Source organism: Uloborus diversus, chromosome 9 (genome assembly GCF_026930045.1).
Source record: "Uloborus diversus isolate 005 chromosome 9, Udiv.v.3.1, whole genome shotgun sequence".
NCBI lineage: Eukaryota > Metazoa > Arthropoda > Arachnida > Araneae > Uloboridae > Uloborus > Uloborus diversus.
In genome coordinates, this window is record NC_072739.1 from 24,984,942 (window position 1) to 24,997,264 (window position 12,323).

Consider the following 12,323-nt stretch of genomic DNA (forward strand, 5'->3'; position numbering starts at 1 on the left):
TTATGTGACAAATAGTAGAGTTATGTAAGGAATATCATAACACTACCAAGATAACTAATTTTAGTTCCATTTATAGGTGAAAGGAATGTTATTAAATTTGTAATATTCTAGTGCAAAAAAAAAAAAAAATATAATGGTTTTTGCATGTAAGTTTTACATGATGTTTTAACATTTTTAAAAAAATCATAGATTCAAGAAAAATAAATTGATTGAATTTGGGCACTTGGACTTTAAAACTTGTTTTTTTTTCTTTTTAATTTATATATTTTTTAAAAATTTACGTTTTAATACATAATATCTTCTTTAACTATAACAAATGGTCATTGCATTTAAGTCAAATATTGCATTATATTTTGAACACTTTCTTTCCACACATGCATGAATGTCAAAAAATTTGATTACTATTATGAGGGGGAGGGGGGAGCTCATGCGTACAAATTTAAATTTTTAATGAACACTTCAACTTCCAAGTAACTATTCTTTTAAGTTAATGTTTTCCTTACTTCATGTGCTTGAATAAGCACATTTATGTCCTTTGATATTTCAACCTCATCAGCCAAGTGACATGCTTGTGTATTTGTTCCCATTATGTTTTTGAGCAATCACGATTGCTTACTGTTCTCATTTGACTGTTTTGATGTGCTATCATTTTATTTTCCCACCAGCACCCTCTGCAGCATCACCGTCGACCGGTTCCTCACGATGCTGCTCCTATAGCGAAAGTCGTCTCCAGGTTGCATCCATATCCTAAACACATGCGCATACATACACAACTACACACACAAACACATCACACACGCATACGTACAGACACCTACACATACACGCACAAACACATACACACAACTACCCACACATTCATGCCTGCACACAGACACAATGCCTACCCCATACACTTCCCCCCCCACACACATTCATATACACAAGTACCCACACATTTATGCCTGCACACAGACACAAACACACATGCCTACACACATACACATACCCCCTACACACAAACACACACACTCGTGATTGCGAAAATCATAATTTGATTTCAAGATGTCAAAATTCAAATTAATTTTTTTTTCAAAGGAACATTTTCTTTAAAAAAAAACAAACAATCTTAACTTCTTCTCTAGAGCTTTTGTTTCACTTGTTTGGTTTTATTCCTTTACTTTCATTTTTTAAAGGCAGTGCATACTTTCCAACTATACTGGTTTTTCTACTAATTTTCTAGATTTTGAGCATTTCTCCCCTCTTCTGGATTTCTTAAATTTTTGAGAAAATACTTTTAGTTTTGAAATTTTGTGAAAAAAGAAATGTAAAATTGTATGTAAAAATTCTTCTGACATATGTACTCCTTGGTTTGAAAGCTCCCTGCAAAAATTCAACGTTATCAATGCTTATTAAGCTTGATCAGAAATTCATTTTGATTTTATATTAAGCATGATTTTAGCTTTTATTCTTTTGTTTAATGTTTCAATAAATTAATTTGCGTGTATATAGACCTACCAGCTCTCCCAATATTTGCCCATTTATCCCGGTTTTACTAGAGTTAATATAATTTTGTTGCTTACAATTATTACATTTATCCATTTTGTCCTGCAGGCAACTGAAGTAAGCATTGAGGATGTGAGAAGGGTGTATTCTCTATTTTTTGATGAAATTCGGTCAAGCCGATATTTAATGGAGTCTGAAGATGAATACATGTTCAATGAAGGTATGTAGTAATAATTTTCTAATTTAGTAAAATCGTTAAAAAGAAGGTTAAGGAAATAAACACCAATACTACCTTCTGGTAAATTATGTGTAAGAGGGAAGAGAAATTAAATGCAGGAGTTTAATAATTAAAGCTCTAGACTAGGATTTCTGAATGGTAGCCACCAGGACTGGGCGATATCAGAATTTTAATACTGCAATATATCGCTCTCCAAATATCGATATTTTCGATATATCGATATATTCTTGGAGGGGGGGGGGGTGCAAAGGATCGAAAAACAACAAAAAGCATTTCCAAATATATTATTTCTCTAATTCAAAACTTTCCTGGGAGGGGAGGGCGTACTCAATGGTATAACTCAATGCATGACAAAAGTGCTTTGCAACGAAAAAGTTTTAAATGTTAAATTCAATATTTTGTTTAAATCTTGCAATTTGAGCAGTCTTAATAATTTGAATGTACTTTGAACTATATTTCGTATTGATGTTTTCAATAGTTTGTTTTTAGTCATTTAATAGCTTTTGCTTTAAGACTTTTTACTTTTTAGTTGAGTAAGATTAAGTAAAATACTAATAATAAATCGTTAAAGAATGCAGCTATAAATGCACTGCAATTTGATATGTAACTTATATATTTTCAAGGGGAAAAAATTAAAATTAAAAAAATTATTTATTTTTAAAACTCTGAATATTATCAAAAAATGCAGTAAATTTCTTTTTTTGGCGTTTTTAAATAAATTTTAAGACATTTTTTTATTTCAATGAAATTGTTCATATTTTTTTAAAATGCACAAATTATGTATATTATTCATTTATGTTACATTAGTAAATAAAAAAAATGCTTAAATATTGTACTTTTTATCTTCATCCGACGGTCTTACAGAATCTTGGTAAACCATCTGATAAATGTCATCAATCGACAAGCTCAGCTTTTTCAATCATGGTACTTGTTACTCTTCCGAAAATGCGTAGAACTTTCACAAAGAACCCATCCCTGTGCATGGTAGAACTCAATTCTATCTTCATTAATGCGTACAACTTTCACAAACAACACTATGTCATCGCATTAACGTTAATGCGTACAAATTTCACGAAAAACACTATGTCAGCGCATTAACGGTGATGTCAGGGTTGCCGGCGATAAGGCTTTAAAATTGGATTACCAGTTCAGATTGTGCATCGTGTTATGAACGGAATAAAAATTTTCCCTCTTATTATCGAAGATAAAGCTATTTCCATTCAGCTGAAGATAAATCTATTTGCATTCAGCTATGAGTTGAGCTCCTTTTAGTGATACGACAGCTCGGATGGAAAATGATTGAGCTGGTTTATCATTAGGTTTTTTCGTTTTTCATTTCTTTTTTAATACAAACATTTCTGTTCAGTATATTTCGCAAACCTTTTATTCAGCGTAATGTCAATTGTTTACGTTTAATTAGAATTATGAACCGTGTTGATATCTCCACTGGTTAATTTTTATTTGTTGCATTAAGATGCTTTTTTACCATCACGCATTCACTTTTCAGGGCCCACAAGAGGCCATATCAGTTTTGTCAGAAACTAGGGGGGCGATCCTTAGAAGGGGCCCCTCTCTGGAAAACTTTTTAGAGGGATGGGATCTGGAGACCAATCTGACAATGGGTCCACCTTGACTTTCGGCGGCCCTGTTAATTTTCCCTTGTACTATAATTAAAAATAAAATAGCTGATTGAAGAATGCAGTCAATTTCTTGAAAGTACAAGCACTCATCCATCATACAGAACTATAAAAAGTTATGTATTTTTGAGTCAGTATTTCAATTTCTCCGTAATTATGTCCCATATTTCCGTTTCAACTGATATATCGGACAGATAGAAATCTAAATATTGTTACTGTGGTAATAGTTATATATCGATATATGATGATATATCGGTATATCACCCAGCCCTAGTAACCACTGGTGAACAAAGTTGCAAAAAATGGTAGCTGCTTTTGCACTTTTGAAAGCCATTTTTTATAAAGTAAGTCCAAAGCGTAAAAGGTGAATAACTCATTTGCTGTTCTTAATATTAATGTCGAATTTAGTGATTCGATTATAATACTCTACATTCCACAAAAACAACAAAATTTTTATGAATTTATTTTTTAACATAAAGATATAAACATCCAATGAAAAATAATGTTTTGCATATTTTTAAATAAAATACAAATTTAGGTCAGAACATTAATGGGCTTTTAGTCAGAAAATTTGTCTTTGTAAAATAAATAGCTAAGATGGGATTGGAAGGGTAGTTTTGTAGAGCGATATTGCTTTTTTTCAAGTAAACCAAAACATGATCACCCCTTTTGCGACTAGGACTTGATTTTTGTTAGCCATTTTCAATGAAATTGTCGCCAATTGGCGACTGGCAACTGCTAATCTAGAACTTTATCAACAATGTTAATATGATTTCTTCCATCATTGCTTTGGATAAACTTCACATATTTCTCAAAAATATCTCATGTATGAAAGACAATGCTTACCAGTACTTTTGAATTTGATAAAGGTTGAGTTATAGTTCACTGGTGTTGCGATTTATTGTATCACAGTTTTGCTTTACCTATGGAACTACGGAGTGCCTATTTTTGTAAAAAGTCTTTCGTTAAAATTAATAAATGTAGTTACTGAAAATTTTCTCTTAAAGATACGATAGCGATATCACCAAGTGTCGTGTTGCTTTGTTTTTTCCCAATATTGCCTTTGGCTGAATGCACTATAGGTACTGTAGAACCTTTTTAATCTGCACTGCTTAGGACAGTGGGAAAGGGGAGTCCAGACTATCAAATTGTTCAGATTATAGAATATATTAGGCTCTTCACATATCCTGTACATAACAATAGCTACATAAATAAATTGGATCATAAATATTACAGAAAAAAGAGAAATGCTTTGCAGTGTAAAATGTTAATTAATTAATAGTAACCTTAGAATATAAACAGTATTGCAGTTGAAAATATGTCAATTAACGTTTAATACACTACAGTACTATACTGCCATGTGCAGATAAAAGGCAGTAACTGCCAATTTTTCCTTATAACTTTTTTTTAAAAATTTTTGTCATCTATTGTACGTTAGCTTTAATGTACAAGCTCACTTATTTGGTTTCCGCTAAAAATGTCTAATTTTAACGTTTCCCTATTGTTAGTATTAAATCCACTTCACATTTCTTCAGATATCTCGAAAAATCATTTCAGCAGATACTGCCGTTTACCTGCACACAGCAGTATACTACAGTAGCCCCTCGTTATATCGCTCCTTGATATATCGTTCATTCGGGTATATCTGTTGGGCTTTTCTTCTGTCTCATGAAATAAAATATGCTTTAAACTTGAACTTTCATAAAAACATATGGCATTACGCAGAAAAGGTCTATTTCTTTATTTTGTCTATGAACAAGACAAAGATTCTTCTATATACTATGAATATCTTGCTAATTAGTCAAATTTTAAAACTATTTGCTTCAAACGCTCTCGTTGAGCAACTTTACTTGATTTACAATTTATATGTTTCATCTGGGCAGCATTCAGATTCGTGGATATATATATATATATATATACCCGGGGTCCAGAATAAAAAGTTTCTATTGTATTAATATTTTCTCTAATATTGATGCTCTTTATAAAGGGGGGGGGGGAGAATGGATCTCAGTCAATCTTTAGAGGGGAAGGAGGGTGATAAGAAAAAACTGGGACTATTGGTAACGAAATCAAGAGTAGTTATTTTGTGTATATGCTAAATAAATTTTTTCAGCTTCATGCAGTATAAATTAATTTTTTTTTTGACTTTTCTTTCAGGTAAAGAAAAGGCGACGATGGATACGTCTTAAATGTTATTGTTCCTGTAAATGTAATTTCAAATAGATTTTAAATAAACAATTTCAAAACAGTTTTTCAAAGATGTATTTTGTGAAGTAATCTTCTATTACTATTTTCTGTAGTTATAAATGAATTTAACTTTATTTATATTGAATTATTATTTAGTAAAAATTATGCCAATGTAATCTAAATATTTGAAATCTATAAAATCATTGCAAAATGGATACCGGATATTCTATGTAGAATGCAGTTCATTTAAAAAAAAATTGACAGTTTTACAGTTTGATAAAATTAATGCCATCTATATCTAGTAAATAAAAACCCCTGTGTAAAAATGTTACTTAGGTTTAGAGTAACGAAGAACCCTTTTTTCCGTGCAAAAAAATGTCAGCTTATTCATATCCTGTCAGAACACTGATGAGATCGAAAGAATTCCGACCATCCTGTTTACAGGCCGAAATGAACACATCTCCTCCCACAAACACAGTCGCATGAAAGAAGTTAAACACGCACATCAAATATTTACTTTTCTCCCTTATTCAATGCAAGTATGCGATGGGAGGAGGATTATTTATTTCCATGGCATCCTTTCGGCAGTTGTTCCAAGTTTAACAACTCGTCTTTACTGGATGTTTGCCAATTCCATAGTAACCGTGGGAAGAGTAAGCACATGGGACAGAACCATAAAGTTTAAGCAGTTTTTTTTTTTGCAAACAACCAAGAAGGATGCAAACTATGTTGAGAACATAAGTTATTCCAACTTTTGCTCTTGTTTTGCATTATTTCTGTGAAAAAACTTCTGCTCCTATTTTGTTCGATATTCTTATTGGTTTCTATTTTTCTAAGTAGTTTTTTGGTTAATTTTTATTTATTTAACTAGTGAATAGTTCCTCTTCATTGCTTTTGTCAGATGTATTTCTATCTGTAAGCTCACCTCTTTTTTGCATTGAAAAATGGATTTCTTGTAAGCTTGAAACACCTGTTTGTAGTTTTTGGTTAAGGCAATAGCAGGGTTTATATGGGAAATCTGTCCTTGGGACTTTTACAACTCAAGCTTGCAGGATAATTTTGGTGTCGAATAAAGAATTAGCCAAAATTTCAGTTCTCAAATGTGCAGAATGATCAGGTAAAGGATCACTGGGTAAAGTAGACAAAAATGCGTTTACTGAAATTGTTTCATATTGTGGCGCTTCTAAATACTTAAACTTGTTTTCTGTAACTGGCTTAAAATGATGCTTGATAGTCATGGTTTCGTTATTTGCTGAAACTATTTGGTCTAGCCAGCAATGTTTATCAAAAGTACAGCTATTCATTGTCCTTCTTCCAAAGAAATTTTGGGATTGGAGCCTGAAGAAGCCACCTGAGGTGATTTAAGGTTGCGTTCATACTTTGTTTGTGTTTTGGTAAGTAATGTGGCTTGATGTATTTTTTTAAAACTTGAAAATGGAGAATGAATGAAATCATTTTACCACTAGAGATCGCTACTGGTAAAAATCATGTGATGAGCTTGTTTATCTTTCTTTCTTCAATGATCATGAATGCTGATTTCAACGTGTTTTTTTTCTTAATGGCTGATTCAAGTTATTCAATTGTTGATCAACCACTATATTTAATTAATTTCAGTATGATGGATATTTTAAATTGCGGAGAAAAAAATTCTCAAGGTTATGGGGATGTGAAAAAGTGTTTCTGGCCACCTGTATGTGTGGATACCAACAAAAAAGGCATTGTGTTGTATTAAAAAAATTGTTTCGACAATTTGGTTTAAAAATCCTACTAAAGAAATTAATTTTTTTTAAATTGTAAATGCAGAAGTAAAAGTTGAAGTGCGGAAACAAGTGAACTACAATGTTGAAGTAAAATTTTTTCAAAATCTGGGAGAATTTTTTCTCCTTAACCCTTTTAGGACCGGTGAAGGAGATATGAAACTTTTCCCTCGGCCTGCATGCTTGGAAGGTATACGCCGAGAGATTTTCCCCACTAAGCCTAATTTCATATAAAATCTTTACTTTGTTTAAATTTGCTGAAATTTTCAGTGAATTGTTATTGAGAGCATCCACATATACTGCATTAAAATTTTAGAGATACATTGAAAAGCAATTACGAATTTGAAGGAAAATGTGTTCATTTTAAAATGTTATATATGTATATATAAAAGACAAAAAAGATTTCTTAGCATGGCAAACTGGTATTCAAAATGAAGATAAATTATTATAAAATCAATATAAAATGCTTAAGTGTATGAAACTAAATAATGTTTAAAATTTTTGTAGATTATGATACATTTCAAAACATTGCTCGGGACCAACCTTACATTGCATGTTTTGCGTTGGTAGTATGGTATCTTGCATTTCTTTTCTTTCAAAAAACTTTTTTTGCTCACTACACATTGTCGTCTTGACTTTTTACTGTTACTGTCGATATATAAACTTGGAAAATGGCACCAAGAGAGTCGTAAAGGATTGCCGACATGTGATGCAATTTGTGCTCTAACTGGTCTTACATCATTATATCTTTCGACCATTTGATGAACAACTTTTCTTCTTAATTTCAAAACTGAACTTTTCATGCCTTTTTGTTTACCAAATAAAATATTTGCATTTAATAGCGCAATGTCCAAAAAATCAAAAAATAATTTTTTGTACCATTTTTCTGTTTTTCTGAAAACCGGGTAGTGATGCTTGACAGAGCCTCCAGTATCAATACCACCCATATATTTACTGTAGTCCACTACACAATGTGTTCTTATTTCCTCTCCTGTTTTTCAGCTTTTTCTTTCCGGTATTAATTTGTTCGTTTCCGTGAAATCTTGAGATAACATGAGAACATCTTTCTTTCTGTCTTAGAATCCAAACACATTGATGTTCTTTTCGAAATGCAGTACAATTGTGCTGAAAATGACTGGGTAAGTCCTTTGGCATACCTTTTCTGTTTTTCTGCATCATTCCACAAACATTCATTTTTTTCCTGCAGAAGATGAGTGGCCAGCTCAGGAGAAAAAAACCTGTCAATGTATAGGTTGTAGCTCTTTCCTTGTAAATCGGCCAATAGAGTTTTCTTAACACATTCTCCATACAAAGCACCTGATTTCGCAAGCTCATTGTTCTTGCCTGTATAAACAAGGCAATTCCAGATATATCCAGATTTAGAGTCACAGAGTTTGTTCATTTTAATACGATACCGAGCTTGTTTAGAGGTGATATATTGGCGAAAACCAAGTCTTCCTTTCCAAGGAAAAAGACTTTCATCTACAGATACTTCTCTTTCTGGAACAAAAAGAGTTCTTAAATTTTCTATCAGTTTTTCTAAGACGGGACTAATTTTGTCAAGTTTCTTTGCATCTGTTTTGACGTAAAATGTAGGCATCTCATAATGTCTACGAACCTGTCCATTGGAGCCTGCAAAGAGTTTTTTTTCCCTAGCATAGAATAGTACATTGCTCTGTATTTTTATGTGACACTTTTTTTGAAAAATAATTAAAAACAAGAAGAGCTACAGAGATAAATTTACAAAAATATGTATACAGGGTGATTCTGAATTCATCATCAATATTTGGTGGGGAGGTAGGGAATAGGAAAAGAACACTATTTCACATAGGAAAGCATGGGCGCAGACGTCATGTAGTAGGGCAATATGAATCCGGTTAAATAATGGAAAGAAAACATAACAAGAAAGTGGTAAGAGAAAAAACATTTATTTGTGCATCTTTTGTACAGACTTACAAGAGGTGCTCGAAATTCTGACCATTTGCTAGATTACATGCCTCACAACGACGTTACATGGACAACCGAACTTTCTGGAATATGCCTGGCGTTTCCCGGATGTTTGCGGCGGCAACCGATATGCGTGCTACAAGGTCCATATCACTGGCAACAGGGGTCTCGTACACCATGGTTTTCATGGCATCCATACAAAGAAGTCTATTGGAGATAAATCCGGTGACCGTGGTGGCCAACAAACCGGTCCACCGCGACCAATCCATTGAGCTCCAAATTTTCTGGTCAGGTAACAACGCACATCATTTGCGAAATGTGCTGGAGCGCCGTCATGCTGGAACCACATTCGCCGGAGAATAACAGCAGGAACCTCGTTCATAAGACCCGGTAACACAGTCTGAAGAAATATGAGGTAGTTTGCGCAATCTAAACGGGATGGTAGTAAATACGGTCCCAGCAAACAGTCGCCGACGATCCCAGTCCACACATTGACGGCAAAGCGTTGTTGCGCAGCTCGAACTCTCGTACCGTGTGGATTCTGATTAGCCCACACATGCGAATTGTGTGTGTTGAAGACACCTTCACGAGTGAAGGACGCTTCATCTGTGAAAAGAACATACGTTGGGAAATTGGGATCAACGGCTGTTCTCTGCATGAACCACTGACAAAAAGTAACACGCTTGGGATAGTCCTCTGCTTCCAGTAACTGCACTGTGTGCAAATGAAAAGGATGTAAACGTTCCTCGTGTAGTATCCGCCACACTGACGATTGTGAAACTCCAAACTGGCGAGCAATACCTCGTGTGCTAGAACTTGGCTGTTCTTCGATAGACTGTAGGACAGCTTCCTCGACTGAAACTGTCCGTGTTGATCGGCGCCTGCCTCGATCAACATTAATACCAGCAAATGATCCAGTTTCGCACAGTTGTCGATGCACACGTGAAAACATTTGATGCTGTGGCACGCGCCGGTTGGGGTAGCGCTCTGCATACATTTGCCTAGCTCTAAGACAGCTTTCTCCTGCGGCACCGTAAGTTAGATGCATATCTGCAAGTTCTTGAAACGTGTACCGGTTCATGTTACTTCTGCGAAGTCACCTTGTCGAATGACGACTGGCTGCACACGGCAGACAACTATGCGCGTTCATGGGAGATGCGGACACACACCGCCCTCTACACCGTCATGCGTTCGTTTGTGCCCATGCTTTCCTATGTGAAATAGTGTTCTTTTCCTATTCCCTACCTCCCCACCAAATATTGATGATGAATTCAGAATCACCCTGTATATCGTCGGAATAGATGCCTTTTTTAGTTGTCACATGTTTGTGAAAGGTTGAAATTCAAAACAATCTGTCTCAAAGTGGACCATTCAGAATCTAGAATTTTCATTCGGTACAAATCTAAGCCTTGATTTTCCCAAGCTTTTAAAAGAATAGAATCTTTAAGAGGAAATTGAATTGCTGCATCCAACAGCAGCACAATGTTTTCCCACTTGGACCTTTAAAAAGGAATTCATAACAGCATAATGTCACTTTTAGTGCTTGGAAAATGAATGCTTCTGAAGGTAAACAAGTCCTTCAGATTACCCGTCACGTTGTTTGCATTGACTCCATTTAAGGAATATTCTACTGAGCTAGAAGTTATTGTTCAAACAAATGTAACAATCTTGTATTAGGTAGGGAGTTGCTTAAACTGAACAATTATTTTAACTTTAGTACCTCTCCCTCAATGGTTTCTTTGCTAATGAAAATTATCTCTATTGTACGCTCGCAAATTTTACAAGCCATATCATAAAAAGATTTAGCGTCAATTATGACTTCTTCTCCCTCGTGTACAGCTCTCCAAACTTTATTTTTTACAGAACCTCCTATGCCGTCAACAGCACCTATTCCATGTGCTGTTTTGAAAAATGACCGGTTGACCTCAATATTAAGTTCTTTATTATGATTAAAGTGAAAAATGACCGGTCGACCTCAATATTAAGTTCTTTATTATGATTAAAGAAATTAGCAAACATAAATCAGTTTTTAAATTGACTGGTGGTACCATCTGACCAGTATTTACCTTTTTTTTTTGGCTTTTCTTTTTCAATTGTGACAAATTTTCTTCATTAAAAATTTTACTGAATCCTTACTATGGGATAAATCATCTAAGATAATAGCATAAGACTGATGACTTAAAGAGTTATTTTGATCCTTAAAATATGTAATGCATGTATAGATTGTTACACTTTTAGATACCCAGTGAGAGCTCGGTATCTCCCGATCATGCTTTATAGCATAATTTTTAGCAAAATCTATATGCAATATACCTTCATTACTTGGAAGATTTCCTGACATTCACATAGAATTCCTCACATTTACATAGAATATCACATTCAAAATGCTGTTTTAAAACATTGTAAGTGTGCCTTGTAAATGGATGTAATTGAGCTCCAATTTCTTCTTTAGCACTTCCCAAATCTGTAACTATTTCTCTTTTAACTGCAAAGTTGAATTCATTCTGCGACCATTGATAATGTTTGACAGTGTATCTAACTTTTTTGTTGGTATTTTGTCATTTAGGTACTGTTCTAAACCACACACATGCAGTAAGTTCTAACTATGCAGCTAATATGGTTCTCATCAAAACCACAAACACTTAGCAATTGTTTCTGCATTTTTTGAGAGAATACTGCTATCCCCGAAAGAATCATTTCTATATTCTCATGGTATATACACATACAAACTTCTTGGTCTTTTTCTCTGCTGAGAAAACATATTTAGGACGAAGTTCGTGAAACCTGCTCTTACCAATGTTTAACTCGGGATTTTCACTTAAGAACTGCTCCATGTGCTTCTATATTGCTCAACACTAAGTAATGCTTTAAGATGTATTTAAACCTTCCTGTTAGTGTTTTTATGCATGTTACTTCTTTTTTACCCGGGCACAGGGCCGGATTTAGGGGAGGGCAGGTGGGGCTACAGCCCCGGGGCCACCACAACAAAGGGGCCCACCCACAATAAAATTTTTACAAAATATCCTAGTTTTCACGGTTCAAAAATATTGGATATATACATATATATCAAAA

At 34.1% G+C, this 12,323-nt stretch overlaps 1 protein-coding gene and 1 pseudogene across 1 annotated transcript in view; one reads left to right on the plus strand and one right to left on the minus strand.

Annotated features, from left to right (window-relative positions):
* Positions 1 to 5,609, plus strand: part of LOC129229385 (ruvB-like 2) — a 75,160-nt gene extending 69,551 nt beyond the window's left edge. Inside the window, exons 10-11 of the mRNA XM_054863681.1 lie at positions 1,594 to 1,705; positions 5,518 to 5,609. Coding sequence (XP_054719656.1) covers positions 1,594 to 1,705; positions 5,518 to 5,549 — 144 coding nt within the window. The 3' untranslated portion in view covers positions 5,550 to 5,609. The remainder of the gene's footprint in view (positions 1 to 1,593; positions 1,706 to 5,517) is intronic.
* A 1,238-nt stretch (positions 5,610 to 6,847) lies between these two features.
* Positions 6,848 to 12,085, minus strand: LOC129229811 (uncharacterized; annotated as a pseudogene).
* Positions 12,086 to 12,323: the final 238 nt, after the last annotated feature.